Source organism: Symphalangus syndactylus, chromosome 9 (assembly GCF_028878055.3).
Source record: "Symphalangus syndactylus isolate Jambi chromosome 9, NHGRI_mSymSyn1-v2.1_pri, whole genome shotgun sequence".
Lineage (NCBI taxonomy): Eukaryota > Metazoa > Chordata > Mammalia > Primates > Hylobatidae > Symphalangus > Symphalangus syndactylus.
This window is the reverse complement of record NC_072431.2, coordinates 69919680-69939779: the sequence shown is the minus strand read 5'-3', so window position 1 is coordinate 69939779 and position 20100 is coordinate 69919680. Positions and strand designations below refer to the sequence as shown.

At 45.4% G+C, this 20100-nt stretch overlaps 1 protein-coding gene across 13 annotated transcripts in view; it reads left to right on the top strand.

Annotated features, from left to right (window-relative positions):
- Nucleotides 1-20100, top strand: part of LOC129489808 (S-adenosyl-L-methionine-dependent tRNA 4-demethylwyosine synthase TYW1) — a 279548-nt gene that overhangs the window by 1084 nt on the left and 258364 nt on the right. For 6 of the 13 annotated variants that reach the window (XM_055292946.2, XM_063646354.1, XM_063646361.1 and 3 more), the window contains exons 2-4: nt 242-372; nt 997-1134; nt 16979-17080. In XM_055292946.2, the coding sequence (XP_055148921.1) occupies nt 242-372; nt 997-1134; nt 16979-17080 (371 nt within the window). The remainder of the gene's footprint in view (nt 1-241; nt 373-996; nt 1135-16978; nt 17081-20100) is intronic. The other 7 variants (XM_055292947.2, XM_063646362.1, XM_063646355.1 and 4 more) reach the window with 2 other exon arrangements.

The window sequence follows — 20100 nt, the reverse complement described above, 5'->3', positions numbered from 1 at the left end:
CATGTTGGCCAGGCTGGTCTCGAACTCCTGACCTCAGGTGATCTGCCCGCCTCAGCCACCCAAAGTGCTGGGATTACAGGCATGAGCCACCGCGCCCGGCCAACAGTTGATTTTTAAATTAGATTTCTTAGCTGGGTTGTTGAATGTAAGGTTGGTTTTATTTTCTTCTTAAAATTGGGATGGATATCTTTGTATATGTAGCTTTAAATGAAATTATCTGTGTGTGTCATTTTAAATTTAGATCCTTCTGTGGATACATGGGACCTCTCCTCACCTTTAATATCATTATGGATAAACAGGTTTTACATTTATTTGGGCTTTGCTGTTAGCATTAGCCTTTGGATTTGTGTTCAGATTGTCATCAAGACGCAGGTAAGTGGAGTTATTTTTTTTAATAGAGTATTTAGGCATCAGATTTTATAGAAGGATTTAAACACTAAAAGGAACCTTTAATTACTTTTGTGTTTGGTCTTTAGGCATTTTAATGAAATGCCTAAAATAAATTTCTTCTCTAAGTTTTTGGAGACTAACTTATCTTGGATTAAGTTATTTACTTTTTCTTTGATAGGTGTGTCTCATTTTTAAGATACAGGAAGATTTTTGTAATGAAAAGTGCATCTTTTATGTGAAAAACAAATTTGTTTTATACCTTTAAGGGTCAGTAGTCCTCTCTTTCCTTTCCATTAATTAAGGATCAAAAAATAAGTTCGTACTATTATTCTACTAAAATACCTTATAGGATAAAAGTATGTAAAGTTTTTTCTTGGAGGGAATGGAAATCATGAGCCTTAAAAATGTGGGTCCTGCCTATTAAAGGACCTTATTACACCAAGGGGCTAATATTTGAGGAATACAACCAGAAAGATTAAGAGAAAAATACAGTGTGTCAGATTAAGAGAAAAATAAAGTGTGTCAGTATCTGTGGTAATTTTCATCCCTGCTGAAGTTGGGAACGATTTAGACTTGATGGATTTTGTGTAATTATTTGTCTTCAAGGACAGGAACTTACAGGAAAAATCTGTTCCAAAGGCATCTCAGGATTTGATGACAAATGGTTATGTCTCCCTTCAAGAGAAAGACATCTTTGTGTCTGGAGTGAAGATTTTTTATGGTTCTCAGACTGGCACAGCAAAGGTAAGAACTTTATATGATGCTTTTCCTTTCGTTTCCTGACATTTTAAGAAAATCCCTTTAGCAGTGAACTTTAGCAGTGAACTGTCCTTTAGCAGTGAACTGAATTGGTCATCTAACCTTCTTTATTCTTTCTCCCAACCTTTTCCCCTCAAATATTTTTCCTTTCTGCGATGGTAGGCGGGTTTCATCTCCTGTGCCCAGTTAGAGCTGATTGGTGGTGTCTGGTGGTCACTGTCTTGAGGGGGTCTTTGTTCTGAAGCTTGCTTCTGCCTCAGCAGGCTAGAGAAAGTTGTGAGTCCATTATTGATGCCCATGGGTATGGAAGTAGGGAATAAGGAAAAAAGAATGGCACCAATAGTTCCAATATGGGCCTGACTTTCACATCACACATCTATGTTTATGTTTTATTTATTTTTTTTGAGACAGAGTCTCACTCTGTCACCCAGGCTGGAGTGCAGTGGCACGATCTTGGCTCACTGCAACCTCCACCTCCACCTCAAGTGATTCTCCTGCCTCAGCCTCCCGAGTAGCTGGGATTATAGGTGCCTGCTACCACGCCTGGCTAATTTTTGTATTTTTAGTAGAGATGGGGGTTTCGCCATGTTGGCTAGGCTGCTCTCAAACTCCTGGGCTCAGGTGATCTGCTCACCTCGGCCTCCCAAAGTGCTGGGATTACAGGCGTGAGCCACTGTACCTGGCCTCACGTCACACATCTATGTAATGAAACTTGTTTTGATTTCTAATAGTGCTAAAAGTGTTAAAGGTAGACACTAAAGTAGATACAGCCGATATCTAGTTGAAAGATGCTTCCCATTCTCTCTCTTTTTTTGGGGGGAGCAGGGTCTGGCTGTAGTGCCATCTAAGCTTCCATTGCTTATCTGTGAAATGGTAAATTGCAGATGGTAATAGTGTGGTTATCTCAGGGTCACTGTGAGGATTTAATGAGATTATCTGGTATGTACTTTGATTTCTCTTTTTTGCTTTTTTTTTTTTTTGGAGACAGGATCTTGTCCTATCACCCAGGCTGGAGTGCAGTTGTGCCATCTTGGCATCTTGGCTCACTGCAACCTCTGCCTCTCGGGCTCAAGGCATCCTCCCACCTCAGCCTCCTGAGTATCTGGGACTATAGGTGCATGCCACCATACCCAGCTAATTTTTGTATTTTTTGTAGAGATGGGGTTTTGCCATGTTGCCCAGGCTGGTCTTAAACTCTTGGGCTCAAGCAATCTGACTGCCTCAGCCTCCTGAAGTGTTGGGATTACAGTCGTGAGCCACCGTGCCCAGCCCCATTCTCTAATTATATTTAGATGCTACCTGTTTCTGTGTTACAAGGTCACAGCTATTTAAAAAAAAATTTATTTTATTTTTGAGATGGTCTCACTCTGTCCCCCAGCCTAGAGTGCAGTGGTGTGATCTTGGCTCACCACAACCTCCGCCTCCTGGGTTCGAGCAATTCTCCTGCCTCAGCCTCCCTAGTAGCTGGGATTACAGGTGCCTGCCATCACACCTGGTTAATTTTTGTATTTTTAGTAGAGACGAGGTTTCACCATATTGGCCAGGCTGCTCTCAAACTCCTGACCTCAGATGAGCCACCCGCCTCAGCCTCCTAAAGTGCTGGGATTACAGGCGTGAGGCACCGCTCCCAGCCAAAAAACTTACTTATTTTTTTTGTAGATACAAGATCTTGCAATCTTGTCCAGGCTGGTCTTGAATTCCTGGCTTCAAGATACCCACCTTGGCCCTCAAAGTGCTGAGATTATAGGCATGAGCCACCAGGCCTAGCCAGGTCACAGCTAATTAGTGCTTTCTAGGAAAAGATGTTAAAGAAGGCTAGCATGAAAATAAATTAGAGGAATAATCAAGGTCTGTTATTTTTATAGACTACTTCAGAGGGTTCTACTGCCCTCTTGTGGAAGTTGCGCAGAATAGTACTTCTTAGGTTTTCACTACTTGAGTGCAGATACTTTGCTTCATTTTACAGTGGAAGGTCACTTGTTAAACCTTAATCAATGGAGGTGGGAAACCTGAAAAAAAGGAAAAAGGTGTCTGAGCAGCCAAAGCAAAGTCCTTTTTATGTTACCATAAAAAACCTTATTCAGAGCCTCTTTATGCATGTTTTTACCTTTTTTAAAAAAATGATCGGCCGGGCCCGGTGGCTCAAGCCTGTAATCCCAGCACTTTGGGAGGCCGAGGCGGGCGGATCACGAGGTCAGGAGATCGAGACCACGGTGAAACCCCGTCTCTACTAAAATACAAAAAATTAGCCGGGCGTGGTGGCGGGTGCCTGTAGTCCCCAGCTACTCGGAGAGGCTGAGGCAGGAGAATGGCGTGAACCCGGGAGGCGGAGCTTGCAGTGAGCCGAGATTGCGCCACTGCACTCCAGCCTGGGCGACAGAGCAAGACTCCGTCTCAAAAAAAAAAAAAAAAAGAGGAAAAAGATCAAATGTATACTTGCAGATGGTAACAAATCCAGGTGTACAGAAAGTTCATAATGAAATGTACTCTCCAGAAACCTTTTAACTATTTCTATTTTGAGTTCCTCTGATGCTTATGCTGTGTTTCTAGATTTATCAACATTACACAAAAGTTATTGACTCTTTATATTAATTAGTTTATACAAACAGCCTTCAAGTCTCAGTGGCTTAATGTTGCTGTCCATATCATAGGTGATTTTGGAGTAGATAGCCATCTTCCATCTTAAAACTGCGCCATCTGAATTTATTTTTATTTATTTTATTTGTTTTTTATTTTTTTATTTTTTTTGAGATGGAGTCTTGCTCTGTTGCCAGGCTGGAGTGCAGTGGTGTGATCTTGGCTCACTACAACCTCTGCCTCCTGGGTTCAAGCAATTCTTCTGCCTCAGCCTCCTGAGTAGCTGGGACTATAGGCGCCTGCCACTACGCCCAGTTAGTTTTTGTATTTTTAGTAGAGACGGGTTCTCACCATGTTGGTCAGACTGGTCTCGAACTCCCGACCTTGTGATCTGTCCGCCTTGGCCTCCCAAAGTGTTGGGATTACAGGTGTGAGCCTCTGCGCCTGACCTTTATTTTTCTTTTTTAAGAGACAAAGTCTTGGCCCGGCGTGGTGGCTCACGCCTGTAATCTCAGCACTTTGGGAGGCCGAGGTGGGCAGACCACTTGAGGCCAGGAGTTCAAGACCAGCCTGGGCAACAAAGCAAAACCCCATTTCTACTAAAAATACAAAAAATTAGCTGGGCGTGGTGATGCACGCCTTTAATTCCAGCTACTTGGGAGGCTGAGGCAGGAGAATTGCTTGAACCTGGGAGGTGGAGGTTGTAATGAGCCTAGATTGCACCACTGCACTCCAGCCTGGGCAGCAGAGTGAGAACCTGTCTCGAACAAAAAAAAAGGAAAGGGAAAAAAAAGAGATAGGGTCTTGCTCTGTCACCCAAGCTGGAGTGCAGTGGCATGATTTTAGTTCACTGCAGCCTCGACCTCTTGGGCTTCAGCGATCCTCCTGCCTCACCCTCCTGGGTAGATGGGAATATGGGCTTGTGCCACCATGCTGGGCTAATTAAAAAATTTTTTTTTGTAGAGATAGGGTCTCCTTATGTTGCCCAGGCTGGTCTTGACTCCTGGTCTCAAGTGATCCTTCTGTCTAGAATTACAGGCATGAACCACCATGCCCAGCCCATCTCAATATTGGGCTAGGATTACAGGATAGGATTACAGGTGTGAGCCACTGTGCCCAGCCCATCTCAATAGTTCTTCATTCTGCTGTTGGATTTGATTGATTCGTATTTGGTTGTGTATGGAAGACTCTTAAAAACTTTTGCCTTGGAAGGCGTAGCTTCATTGTCTTCCAGCAGGTTAGTATTGCTAATGAGAAGGCAAATTTGTAGATGACTTGATTATTTTGTTTCTGGAAGATTTTCGGATAATTTCTTTGTCCTTGATTTCTGGAAATTTTATGGGAAGGTGACTATTTGGATCTTTTTCAGCTATTGTTCTGGATACTTGAATTTTTTTGTTTTGACTATTTGTATGCATTTTGACAATTTGTGTGCATTAGTTCTGTTAATACTTCTTGGATGAATTTTTTTTCCCTTTTCATTTCTTTTTTTCTGGGATTCCTGTGGGATGTTCTACTTTTGGATGGTCTTCTGTGTCTCAGATCTTTTCTGTTATATTTTTATAACTTTTTCTTTTTCTTCTTTTTTTTTTTTTTTTTGAGGCAGAGTCTTTCTCTGTCACCCAGGCTGGAGTGCAGTGGCATAATCATGGTGAGTGCAGTCTCAACCTCCTGGGCTCAAGTGATCCTCTCACTTCAGCCTGCTGAAGTATATGGGACTGCAAGTGTATGCCATGATGCCCCACTAATTTTTTTTTTTTTTTTTTTTTTTTTATGAGATGGAGTCCTGCTCTGTCGCCCAGGCTGGAGTGCAGTGGTGCGATCACGGCTCACTGCAAGCTCTGCCTCTCGGATTCACGCCATTCTCCTGCCCCAGCCTCCCAAGTAGCTGGGACTACAGGCACCCGGCAACACACCCAGCTAATTTTTGTATTTTTAGTAGAGATGGGGTTTCACCGTGTTAGCCAGGATGGTCTTGATCTCCTGACCTTGTAATCTGCCCGTGTCGGCCTCCCAAAGTGCTGGGATTACAAGTGTGAGCCATTGCGCCTGGCGAAATTTTTTTTTATTTTTATTTTTGTAGAAATGAGGTCCCGACGTGTTTCCCAGGCCTGTTTCTTACTTTTTTTTTTTTTTTTTTTTTTTTTGAGTTGGAGTCACTCTGTCACTCAGGCTGGAGTGCAATGGCGCGATCTCAGCTCACTGCAACCTCCGCCTCCTGGGTTCAAGCAATTCTCCTGCCTCAGCCTCCCGAGTAGCTGGGATTACTGGCATGAGCCACCATGCCTGGCTAATTTTTGTATTTTTAGTAGAGACAGGGTTTCGCCGTGTTAGTTAGGCTGATCTCGAACTCCTGACCTCAGCTGATCTGCCTCCCAGGCCTGTTTGTAATTCCTGGGCTCAAGTGATCTGCCTGCCTCAGCCTCTCAAAGTGCTGTGATTACAGGCGTGAGCCACTATGCCTGGCTGTAACTTTATCTTTTATCCTAGGTTCTCAGATTTCCATTCTAAACCTATTTTTCTTTTTTCTGTTTTTTTGAGACAGAGTTTCTCACTCTGTTGCCCAGGCTGGAGTGCAGTGGCGCTATCTCAGTTCACTGCAACCTCTGTCTCCTGGGTTCAAGCGATTCTCCTGCCTCAGCCTCCCAAGTAGCTGGAATTACAGGCACCCACCACCACTCCTGGCTAATTTTTTGTGTTTTTAGTAGAGTGGGGGTTTCATGTTGGCCAGGCTGGTCTGGAGCTCCTGACCTCAGGTCATCTGCCCGCCTCAGTCTCCGAAAGTGCTGTGATTACAGGCATGAGCCATTGTGCCTGGTCTTAACTTTATCTTTTTATTCTGGGTTCTCGGATTTCCATTCTTTTTTTTTTTTTTTTTTTAAATTTGAGACGGAGTCTCACTCTGTCGCCCAGGCTGGAGTGCAGTGGCACGATCTCAGCTCACTGCAACCTCTGCCTCCTGGGTTCACGCCATTCTTCTGCCTCAGCCTCCTGATTAGCTGGGACTAAAGGTGCCTGCCACCACGCCCGGCTATTTTTTTGTATTTTTAGTGGAGATGGGGTTTCACCGTGTTAGCCAGGATGGTCTCGATCTCCTGACCTCATGATCCATTCTCCTCGGCCTCCCAAAGTGCTGGGATTACAGGCGTGAGCCACCGCACCCAGCCTCAGATTTCCATTCTAAACCTTCTTTTAAATGTTTTATTTCAGCTATTTTATATATATATATATATATATATATTTATTTATTTTATTTATTTATTTTTTTTGAGATGGTATCTTGCTTTGTCGCCCAGGCTGGAGTGCAGTGGCGTGATCTCGGCTCTCTGCAACCTCCACCTGCTGGGTTCAATCGATTATCCTGCCTCAGCCTCCCAAGTAGTTGGGACTACAGGCGCCCACCACCAGGCCCGGCTAATTTTTGTATTTTTAGTAGAGATGGGGTTTCACCATGTTAGCCAGGATGGTCTCAAACTCCTGATCGCAAGTGATCCATGCTCCTCGGCCTCCCTAAGTGTTGAGATTACAGGTGTGAGCCCCTGCGCCTGCCCCGATCTGTGGTTTTCTGTTCATAGTTAGGACAGAACGATGGGATAGCTGGTGTGTAGTTCTTCTTATTTTGTGAACAGCCTTGACCTGTGGCCTTGACCTCCTGGGCTCAAGTGATCCTCCCACCTCAGCCTCCCTAGTAGCTGGGATTACAGGTGTATGCCACCATGCCTGGCTACTTTTTAAACATTTTTTTTTTTTTTGTAGAAATGGGGTTTCGCCATGCTTCCCAGGCTGAGGACGTAGTTTTCTCTAATTGTAATTTCTTAAGGAATGCTTTGTGCTCAGGTCAGGGCATGCCATGTTATTTTTTGGCCCCACACTCCCCTCTACACTGCAATTTTGTATTTTTTTTTTTTTTTTTTTTTTGAGACGGAGTCTCGCTCTGTCGCCCAGGCTGGAGTGCAGTGGCGCGATCTCGGCTCACTGCAAGCTCCGCCTCTCGGGTTCACGCCATTCTCCTGCCTCAGCCTCTCCGAGTAGCTGGGACTACAGGCGCCCGCCACCACGCCCGGCTAATTTTTTGTATTTTTAGTAGAGACGGGGTTTCACCGTGGTCTCGATCTCCTGACCTCGTGATCCGCCCGCCTCGGCCTCCCAAAGTGCTGGGATTACAAGCGTGAGCCACCGTGACTGGCCTAATTTTGTATATTATTATTATTATTTTGAGACGGAGTTTCGCTCTTGTTGCCCAGGCTGAAGTGCAATGGCGTGATCTTGGCTCACCGCAACCTCCGCCTCTCAGGTTCAAGCGATTCTCCTGCCTCAGCCTCCTGAGTAGCTGGGATTACAGGCATGTGCCACCGTGCCCAGCTAATTTTTTGTATTTTTAGTAGAGCCGAGGTTTCTCCATGTTGGTCAGGCTGGTCTCGAACTCCCGACCTCAGGTGATCCACCTGCGTTGGTCTCCCAAAGTCCTGGGATTACAGGCGTGAGACACTGCGCCCAGCCTTGTACTTTATTTTATAGTAAAACTTTTTCAGTGTATTGTCTGTGCTTGTTATCACCAAGTTCTCTACTTCTGTTTATCTGGAACCACGCCAGTGAGACTTGCATTCCCATACATTCCCCACTGAGTTCTGCGTTGCTAATTGATTCTCAGTCTTTGTCTTACTTGGCTGGCCTTTTAGCTGTATAACCACCCCTTTCTAGTTGAAATACTTTCTTCATGTAACTTGCAGTTTCCTGTCCTCTTGGTTCTTTTTCTGCTGTGCTGAGACTCATTTTCCTTACTGTCATTTGCTGGTTTCGTCTTCTTGACCTCCAAAGACAGGAGTGTCTCAGGCCACAGTCCTAGAGACTGTGCCTTTATCTACACTCACTTTACTCCCTAAGGGATATAATTTTTTTTGTTTTAATTTTACTTCCCAATAAACTTATCCTTTCCTCTTATTTCTTATGTTTATTTTTTCTAGAGACAAGATCTCGCTCTGTCACTCAGGCTGGAATGCAGTGGCTCACTGCAGCTTTGAACTTTTGGGCTCATGCAATCCTCCTGCCTCAGTCTCCGAGTAGGTGGGAATACAGGTGTGAACCAACATGCCCAGCTAAGTTTTTAAAATTTTTTTTTTAGTTGCAGTTTCACTTTTGTTGCCCAGGCTGGAGTGCAATGGTGTGATCTCAGCTCACTGAAACCTCTGCCTCATGTGTTCAAACGATTCTCCTGCCTCAGCCTCCAAAGTAGCTGGGATTACAGGCATGTGCCACCATGCCCGGCTAATTTTTGTATTTTTAGTAGAGATGGGGTTTCTCCATGTTGGTCAGGCCGGTCTCGAACTCTCGACCTCGGGTGATTTGCCTGCCTCGGCCTCCCAAAGTGCTGGGATTACAGGCATGAGCCACTGTACCCGGCCATTTTTAAATTTTTTTGTAGAGACGGGGTCTCGCCATATTGCCTAGGAGGGTCTTAAACAATCCTCCAACCTCACCTTCCCAGCGTGCTGGGATTATAGGTGTGAGCCACTGTGCCTGGCCCTTAAAGGATCTTATTATCTGGGGCTTTAAATTCTATCAGTTAGATTATGAGTTAGCAAACTGCTCTGTAAAGGGCCAGGTATTTTGTTTCATATATATTTTTCAGGTTTTGCAACTTATATGGTCCTCGTAACTACCCAATTCTGCAAATATAGTGTGGGAGCAGTCATAGACGATATGTAAATAAACGGCCATGGCTGTGTTCTGATAACCTCTAGTTATAAGACACACCGAGGCATTTGACCTGCTGACCTGTGGGCCTTAGTTTACTGACATCTGATGATGACTTGTAAATTTGTTTTTATTTTATTTTATTTTATTTTATTTTTTTTTAGACAGAGTCATGCTCTGTCGCTCAGGCTGGAGTGCAGTGGTGTGATCTCGGCTCGCTGCAAGCTCCGCCTCCCGGGGTCACGCCATTCTCCTGCCTCAGCCTCCCGAGTAGCTGGGACTACAGGCGCCTGCCACCACGACCAGCTGATTTTTTTGTATTTTTAGTAGGGACGGGGTTTCACCGTGTTAGCCAGGATGGTCTTGATCTCCTGACCTCGTGATCTGCCTGCCTCAGCCTCCCAAAGTGCCGGGATTACAGACGTGAGCCACTGCGCCTGGCCCAGTTTTTTTTTTGTTTTTGGGACAGGGTCTTGCTCTGTCACCTAGGCTGGAATGCAGTGGCATGATGTTGGCTCTCTGCAACCTCTGCCTTCCAGGTTCAAGGGATTCTCATGCCACAACCTCTTGAGTGGCTGTGATTACAGGCACACGACATTATGCCTGGCCAATTTTTGTATTTTTGTATTTTTAGTGGGTTTCTGCATGTTGCCCAGGCTGGTCTCAAACTCCTAGCCTCAAGTGATTCACCCGCCTTGGCCACCCAAAGTGTTGGTATTACAGGCTTGAGCCACGCGCCTGGCCCTAAATTTCTGTTTCTAATCTTAACTGTTTCTCTCAACTCCAGACTTTCATATCGAGTTACCTATCTTAGAGCATCATATGAATGTCTAGTAAGTATCTTAACATCAGTATGCTCAAAACTGAACTCCCAATTTTCTGCCCAAGCCTGTTCTACTTGTAATCCTTACAATTTCAGTAAATGACAACTTTATCCTTCCAATTTCTTGGTCCAAAACACCTTTTGACTTCTTTTTATACAACCCATGTCCAGTCTGTCAGCAGATTCTGTTTGTTCTACTTTAAGAATAGATTCAGTTTCCAACCGCTTCTTACCACCTTCACTGCTACCCCCCTGGTCCATGCCATTGTCAACCTAAATACCATAGAGAGGCTCTCCAAAAGAAAAGATGTTTGTTTGGGAATAGCACGTACATTGCAATGGGGATACAATTGCCATAGTAAACTGCATGTATTCAGGGAAGTAAAGGAAGGCAAAGATTTTTAAGGGAAAAAATGAGGACTACAGAATTGTTTTGAAATAATTGTTCTTGCCTACAAAGGTTAATAACAAAGGTGACGCAATCCAAGGTTGGACATGAAGTTACTGGGCAGATGTCCTTGCAGCAGTATTTTTTGTGTAAGGTTGCAGTGGTCTTTGTGCAAGGTTGTATTTTTTTGTAGAATCTTTCTCATTATCAGGAATCTGAGTGTGAGGCCAGGTGTGGTGGCTCATGCCTGTAATCCCAGCAGTTTAGGAGGCTGAGGCAGGTGGGTCACTTGAAGTTAGGAGTTTGAGATTAGCCTGGCCAACATGGCAAAACCCTGTTTGTACTAAAAAATACAAAAATTAGCCTGGTGCGGTGGCCATGCCTGTAATCCCAGCTACACGGGAGGCTAAGGCACGAGAATCACTTGAACCCGGGAGGCAGAGGTTGCAGTGAGTCAAGATGGTGCCACTGCACTCCAGTCTGGGGAACAGAGTGAAACCTTGTCTCAAAAAAAAAAAAAGCTATCTAAGTGTGCGAATTCTTTGTCTTCCCTAGCTCTTAATTGTCAGGGATATTTTAACATAAGTAACTCCATGTTGTTGATTCTGACAGCTTTGACACTGCCATGATATTTTGTCTGGATTAGGACAGTCATCTCACCATTGATTTCTGCTATAATTTGTTGTTTGTTCCCCTAAAACTCATGTTGAAATTTGATCCCTAGTGTTGGTGATGGGCCTAATGGGAGGTGTTTGGGTCCTGGGGGCAGATCCCTCCTGAATAGATGAATCCCTGGGGGAGGGGTGAGTGAGTTCTTGCTGTCTTAGTTCCCAAGAGAGAAGAGTTAGTAAGAAGAGCCTGGAACCTCTCCTGCACTCTTGTTTCCTCTCTTGCTATGTGATCTCTGTGCTCGCCAGCTCCCTTTCACTTCTACTCTGCCAGGAGTAGAAGCAGCCTGGAGCCTTCAACAGATGTAGATGTCCAATCTTGAACTTTTTCAGATATCAGAATTGTGAACCAAATAAACCTTTTTATGGTGGCCCGTAACAGTTTTTCCTTTACATAGTTAGTGCTTCCTTAAGGACCTCTTGTAAGGCAGGTCTGGTTGTAATAAATTCCCTTAGCATTTGTTTGCCTAAAAGGATCTTGTTTCTCCTTTGCTTATGAAGCTTAATTTGGCTGGATATGAAATTCTTGGTTGAAATTCCTTGTTTTCTTGTTTGAGACAGAGTCTTTCTCTGTCATCCAGGCTGGAGTGCAGTGGTGCGATCTCAGCTCACTGCAACCTTCGCCTCCCGGGTTCAAGCGATTCTCCTGCCTCAGCCTCCCGAGTAGCTGGGACTACAGGTACGCGCCACCACATCTGGCTAATTTTTGCATTTTTAGTAGTGATGGGGTTTCACCATGTTGGTCAGGCTGGTCTCTAACTCCTGACCTCAGGTGATCCACCCATCTCTGCTTCCCAAAGTGCTGGGATTACAGATGTGAGCCACCATGCCCTCCTTGAAATTTATTTTCTTGAAGAATTCTCAATATAGGCCCCAATCTCTTCTGGATTGTAGGGTTTCTGCTGAAAGGTCCACTGTTACCCTGATGGGATTCCCTATGTAGCTGACCTGCCCCTTCTCTCTAGCTGCGTTTAACATTTTTTCTTTCATTTCGACCTTGGAGAATCTGACGATTATGTGTCTTGGGGATGGCCATCTTATGTGGTGTCTCACTGGGGTTCTCTGCATTAAATAAACCTTTTTAAAACATAGATTGGGCTAGGCACAGTGGCTCACGCCTATAATCCCAGCACTTTGGGAGGCCAAGGCGGGTAGATCACTTGAGCCCAGGAGTTTGAGACCAACCTGTGCAACATGGCAAAACTCTATCTCTACAAAAAATTCAAAAATTAGCCAGGCATGGTGGCATGTGCCTGTAGTCCTAGCTACTCGGGCGGCTGAGTTGGGAGGATTGCTTGAGCCCAGGAGGTCAAGGCTGCAGTAAGCCGTGACTGTGCCACTGCACTCCAGCCTGGGCGACAGAGTGAGACCTTGTCTCAAAAAAAAAAAGACATAGATTACCCAGTCTCAGGTACTCCTTTATAGCAAAATGGACTAAGACAGTCTTTCTGATTCAGCACCACTTGGCCCTCTTCTGACTCCAGTATACTCTCAACTCAGCAACCTCAGTGACTGTTTGAAAACTTAGGTGAAATCACATCATCCCTCTGCTTAAAACCCTGCACTGACCCCTTCATTCAAGAGTCAATGCCAAAGTCCTCACAGTGGCCCAGAGACCCTACACATGTGGCTCTTTGTTAACTCTCTTTTTTTTTTTTTTTTTTTTTTTTTTTTTGAGACGGAGTCTCGCTTTGTCGCCCAGGCTGGAGTGCAGTGGCGCAATCTCGGCTCACTGCAAGCTCCGCCTCCCGGGTTCACGCCATTCTCCTGCCTCAGCCTCTCCGAGTAGCTGGGACTACAGGCGCCCGGCACCACCGCCGCCGCCCGGCTAATTTTTTTTTTTTTTGTATTTTTAGTAGAGACGGGGTTTCACCGTGGTCTCGATCTCCTGACCTCATGATCCGCCCGCCTCGGCCTCCCAAAGTGCTGGGATTACAAGCGTGAGCCACCGCGCCCGGCTGTTAACTCTCTTACCCCATCTCCTTGGTTCCCTTTTTTTCAGTCTTAGTAACCTCCTCTGGGCCTTTGTACTTCACTGTTCCTGCTGCCTGGGATAACCTCATGGTTTTCCCAGTTCCTTCAGATTTGGCTGAAATCTCACTTTATCCTTGTGTTAGTCTGTTTTGCATTACCATAAAGGAATACCTGCAGCTGGGTAATTGATATGGTTTGGATCTGTGTCGCCACCAAATCTTATGTCAAATCGTAGTCCCCATTGTTGGAGGTGGGGCCTGGTGGGAGGTGCTTAGATTTTGGGGGCAGATTTCGCATGAGTGGTTAGCACCATCTCTCTTGTACCGTCCTCGTGACAGTGAGTGAGTTCTCATGAGATCTGGCTGTTTAAAAGTGTGTGGCACCTCCTCTTTCTCTCTCTTGTTCCTGCCATGTCACGTGCCTGCTCCTCCTTTGCCTTCCACCAAGATTGGAAGCTCCCTGAGGCTTCCTCAGAAGCAGATGCCGTTACACTTCCTGTACAGTCTGCAGAACTGTGAGCCAATTAAACTTTTTTTTTTTTTATAAATTGCCCAGTCTCAGGTATTTCTTTTTTCCTTTTTTTTTTTTTTTTTTTTTTGAGATGGAGTCTCGCTCAGTTGCCCAGGCTGGAGTGCAGTGGCGTGATCTCGGCTCACTGCAGCCTCTGCCTCCCAGGCTCAAGTGATCCTTCCACCGCAGCCTCCCAAGTAGCTGGACCACAGGTATACACCACCATGCCCAGCTAATTTTTTGTATTTTTGGTAGAGATAGGGTTTCACCATGTTGCCCAGGCTGGTCTTGAACTCCTGACCTCAAGTGATCCACCCGCCTCGGCCTCCCAAAGTGCTGGGATTACAGGCATGAGCCACCATGCCCGGCCAGGTATTTTTTTATAGCAATGCAAGAATGGACTAATACTGTAATTTATAAAGAAAAGAGGTTTATTTGGTTCATAGTTCTGCAGGCTGTACAAGCATGGTGCCAACATCCACTTAGCTTCTGGTGAAGCTTCAGGAAACTTCCAGCCATGGAGGAATAGGTACCACATGGTGAGAGAGGGAGCAAAAGAGTAGGAAGAGATGTGAGGCTTTTTTTTTTTTTTTTTTTAACAGCCAGCTATGAAGTAATAGGGCAAGAACTCAACACCAAGGGGAGAGCAGCAAGCTGAGGTAGGAAAGTAGAGTCTGGAGACAGAGCCTAAGGCCAACCTGTGGCTGACTTCCTTGAATTAAACTGAAAGGAAAGCTTTAGCCTCTGATTGGCTGTGGGCTAATTCTTTATTTGCATAGGGTGTAACTCCACTGCAGCCTCTGATTGGCCATGAGCCAATTCTTCATTTACATAGGGTGTAACCAATTGGAAGACTCCAAAGGGTACCTGGGGGTGTTACCAAATTCTTCTAGCTCAATAAAAACCCAAGGAACATTACAACTGGAGGTCTTGAGCCACTTGCTCAAGCCTGCCTCCTCACTGTAGGGTGTACCTTCCCATCAATAAATCTGTGTTTTTGTTGCTTCGCTTGTGCATTTTTTTCAATTCTTTGTTCAACATGCGAACAACCTGGACAACTCCTAGTCAAGACCCTCTACTGGTAACAAAGCCACTCATGAGGGACCCACCCCCATGACCCAAACACCTCCTATTCGAGCTCACTTCCAACATTGGATATTACGTGTTAATGATATTTGGAGGGGACAAATATCCAAACCATATCAGTCCTTGAGGCCTGCTGCAGTACTGTTTTCTGACCCCCAAATACCTTTTTTCTTTTTTTTTGAGATGGAGTCTCGCTCTGTCATCCAGGCTGGAGAGCAGTGGCACAATCTCGGCTCACTGCAACCTCTGCCTCCTGGGTTCAAGCAGTTCCCCTCCCTCAGCCTCCCGAGTAGCTGGGATTACAGGTGCCCACCACCACGCCCGGCTAATTTTTGTATTTTTAGTAGAGATGGGGTTTCACCATGTTGGTCAGGCCGGTCTCGAACTCCTGACCTCAGGTGATCTGTCTGCCTCGGCTTCCCAAAGCGTTGGGATTACAGATGTGAGCCACCACGCTCGGCCAACCTGTCCTTTTTCTATACCAGTTCTCATGCTTACTATTGGGAGTTATCATTAGCCCACAAGACTGCCCCCACTGCAGACACCAGTCACAAGTCCCGGCTTTAAATTTAGGGTTCCGCACCACTGCCTCCTCAGGTTCTATAGGATGACTCACAGACCTCAGGAAGTTGCTTGACTTATGTTTACTGGTTAAAAGGATGCAACTCAGGAACGGCCGAATGGAAGAGCTGCACAGGGCCAGCTATGGAGGGGTGGGGGTTGAGCAGGGCTTCCAGGCCGTTTCTGGCTGTGTCTTCTCCCCAGCACATTGGTATGTTCACCAATCCACCAGTCCCCATTGTTCAGGGGTTTTTCTTGGAGGCTCCATTACGGAGGCACGATTGATTAAATCATTGGCCTTGGTGATTAAGCTCAATCTCCAGTCCCTCTTCTCTCCCTAGTGTTCCCTGTTGGGGCCTGGGTAGGAGGTGCTGAATTTAACCTCTCATCAGTTTCTCTGGCAACGAGCCTCCATCCTGAAGCTACCTGAGGCCTCACCCCAGTAAGTCATCTCATTAGCGTACAAAAGATATTCATTACATCTTTTGTTGTAGTGGCTGCTCCCAGCCCAGAGCTTCTCTTGGGTTCTGTCAGCCCTGTGAACTCTTCCCTAGGGCTTTTTCCTGTCTGTCAACCGGCTTCTTTTCATGTTTCCCATTCTTTTCATTCTTCACTCTTTCTTTACTTTTCTTTATTTATTTATTTTGGAGATGGAGTTTTGTTGCCCAGGCTGGAGTGCGATGGTGCAGTCTTGGCTCACTGCAACCTCCGCCTCCTGGATTCAAGTGATTCTCCTGCCTCAGCCTCCCGAGTAGCTGGGATTATAGGTGTGTGCTACCACGCTTGGCTAATTCTGTATTTTTAGTAGAGACGGGGTTTTACCATGTTGGTCAGGCTGGTCTCAAATTCCTGACCTCAAGTGATCCAACCGCATCGGCCTCCCAAGGTACTGGGATTACAGGTGTGAGCCACTGTGCCCAGCCCATTCTTCACTATTTCTTTTTGCACTTCCCTGTGTTTATTCTTTTTTAATATGTTATTTTCTTTATGAGACAGGATCTCAGCCTGTGGCCCAGGCTAGAGTGCATTGGTGTGATCATAGCTCACTGTATCCTCTAACCCCTGGGCTTACGGGATCCTCCCATCTCAGCCTCTTGAGTAGCTGGGACTACAGGTGTGTGCCATCACACCTGGCTAATTTTTAAATTTTTTTATAAAGATGAGGTCTCACATTGTTGTCCAGGCTTGGCCTCAAGTGATCCTCCCACCTCAGCCTCCCAAAGTGCTGGGATTACAGGCATGAGCCATCTTGCCTGGCTGATATGTTTATTCTAGTAGGGCAAGGCAGATTGATCATCCAAAGCCAAATTAGATTCAGTCCTACGTAAACCCTGATGGGGTGAGAACAACACAATTGAATGATCTCTGTAATGGTGCCCAAGAAAATGGTAAGAGTGCGGATAGAATTTGGGTTCATGAAGACACATATCAGTCACTGAAAACATTTTTCATGAGGAATGCCACATTCTTGTGCCAACAGGGGTAAATGAGGGCTATATTTGGCTCATTGAAGACTTTATTTGATTTTTTTTTTTTTTGTCCTATTAGGGATTTGCAACAGTTCTTGCTGAAGCAGTTACGTCCCTGGATCTGCCTGTGGCAATTATTAATCTAAAAGAATATGATCCAGATGATCATCTGATAGAAGAGGTTGGTAATTGTCTTTTTCTTCAATCAAAACTCTCAAATTTGACTGATCTGCAATCTTCACAGTAAATTTAATTAGATAACTAGAATCTTCAGAATAAATTTAATTTTCGTGCTAAAGGATTTCAGTTAGTTGAATTCCAGTGTGAATCAGAGAATTGAATGTGGGGTAAGGTTCAGTGATTCTCACGTGGTGTGGGGCTTGTTCTTCAGGTGTGTTAAATTCTCCTGGGGCAGGGCTAGAGGTGAGGAAGCTTGGGTGGTTGGAAGTTCACTCCTTCCCACAATTTTCTTTTTTCTTTTCTTTTCTTTTCTTTTTTTTTTTTTTTGAGATGGAGTCTCACTATGTCACCCAGGCTGGAGTGCAATGGTGCAATCTCAGTTCAGTGCAATGCCCGTCTCCAGGTTCAAGTGATTCTCCTGCCTCAGTCTCCCAAATAGCTGGGATTTACAGGCATGCGCCACCATGCCCAGCTAATTTTTTTTTTTTTTTTTGTATTTTTTGCTAGAGACGAGGTTTCACCATGTTGGCCAGGCGGTGTCAAACTCCTGGCCTCAAGTGATCCGCCCACCTTGGCCTCCCAAAGTGCTGGGATTACAGGTGTGAGCCACTGTGCCTGGCCCTTACTATTATTATTTTTTTAAAAATTTATTTTATGGAGACAGGCTCTCACTCTCTCACCCAGGCTCTGGAGTACAGTGGTGCAATTTCAACCTCCTGGGCTCAAGTGATCCTCCTTCCTCAGCCTCCTAAAGTAGCTGAGACTACAGGCATGTGCTGCCATGCCCTGCTAATTTAAAAATATTTTTTTTTGAGATGGAGTCTCGCTCTGTTGCCCAGGCTGGAGTGCAGTGGCGTGATCTCGGCTCACTGCAAGCTCCGCCTCCCGGGTTCATGCCATTTTCCTGCCTCAGCCTCCCAAGTAGCTGGGACTACAGGCGCCCGCCACCATCCCCAGCTAATTTTTTGTAGTTTTAGTAGAGATGGAGTTTCACCGTGTTAGCCAGGATGGTCTCAATCTCCTGACCTCCTGATCTGCCTGCCTCGGCCTCCCAAAGTGCTAAGATTACAGGCGTGAGCCATCACGCCCGGCCAAAAGATTTTTTATAGAGATACGGTCTCACTATGTTGCCCAGGTGGGTATCAAACTCCTGGCCTCAGTCTCCCAAAGTACTAGGATTATAGATATGCCCAGCCCTCCCCCCTATTTTGAATCTCTTAATCAAGGAAGGGTTGTTATTGGTGGCAGTGTGCTATGCTTGTAGACCATGGGCGATCCAACCAAAAGTTCAAGAGCAGAGAGTATGGGTTTCGGAATCAGAGAAATCTCTTATTAGCTGTGTGACCTCAATGCATTAGTTAATATCTTTTTTTTTTTTTTTTTTTTTTTTTATGGAGTTTCGCTCTTGTTGCCCAGGCTGGAGTGCAATGGTGTGATCTTGGCTCACTGCAACCTCCAACTCCAGTGTTCAAGTGATTCTCCTACCTCAGCCTCCTGAGTAGCTGGGATTACAGGTGCCCACCACCACACCTGGCTAATTTTTGTATTTTTAGTAGAGATGGGGTTTCACTATGTTGGCCAGGCTGGTGTCGAACTCCTGACATCAGGTGATTTATTTGCCTCGGCCTCCTATAGTGCTGGGATTACAGGCATGAGCCACTGCGCCCTGGTGCATTACTTAATATCTATGAGGGTTTAATTTCTTCATCTGAAAAATGTTTCTCCCCTTTTTTCTCCAGTCATGCCCAGTTAGGAGATTTCACCTTACAGCAGTGGTTCTCAAAGTGTGGCCCCTGAGCCAACAGCACCAGCATCTCCTGTGAACTTGCTAGAAATGCAGAATCTCAGGTCTTAGCCTAGCTGCACTGTAGAGTTTAAACAGTGCTCCTGGTGATGCTGATGCAGGTAGAGTTAGAGAAGCAGAGGCTAGGTGCGGTGGCTCACGCCTGTAATCCCAGCACTTTGGGAGGCCGAGGTAGGTGGATCACCTGAGGTCAGGAGTTCGAGACCAGCCTGGCCAACATGGTGAAACCACGTCTCTACTAAAAATACAAAAATTAGCGGGGCTTGATGGTGGGTGCCTGTAATCCCAACTACTCGGGAGGCTGAGGCAGGAGAATTGCTTGAACCTGGGAGGCGGAGGTTGCAGTGAGCCAAGATTGCGCCATTGCCCTCTAGCCTGGGTGACAAAAGCAAATCTCGTCTCAAAAAAAAAAAAAAAAGAAGCAGATAGAGCTGGGGTTGACAAACTTTCACGTAAAGGGCCAGGTAGTATCTTCACCTTTGTGGGCCGGGCAGCTACTCAGTTTTGCCACTTAGGCACAAAACAGCCATAGATAATATGTAAATGAATGAGTGTGGCTGTGTTCCACTAAAACTTTCTTTAAAAAAATAGAGGCCAGGCATGGTGGCTCTCGCCTATATAATCCCAGCAAGTTGAGAGGTCAAGGCTGGTGGATTGCTTGAGCTCAGGCATATGAGAGCAGCCTGGGCAACATGGTGAAACCCCATCTCTATTAAAAATAGAAAAATTAGCCATGGTGGTGCACGCCTGTAGTCCCACCTACTTGGGAGGCCGAGGCATGAGAATTGCTTAAACTCGGGAGGTGGAGGTTGCAGTGAGCTGAGATCATGCCACTGCACTACAGCCTGGGTAACAGAGTGAGATTGTGTCTCAAAAAAAAAAAAAAACCCAAAAAGGCAGCAAGCAACATGTGGCTCGTGGATTGTAGTTTACCAGCCCCGTCTTAGTGGTTAAATATCTAGCTTTAACTCTGTCCATTTCTTTGTCCCCCAAGAAAACGTATTGGTTTGCACATGAGTGAGCTTGAATGTGCTCTAAATTATTTGTGAAAAATTATTAGCAAACTTTGATACTTGTAACTAAGAGATTACTTATAACTGACTTCATGACTTGGAACTGTTAAGATGAATTCAAACACCAGGCTATCAAGACTAAGGATACACAGGTTGAGAATCCCTGAACCGCAAATTGGAAATTCTTTAAAATCCAAACTTCTG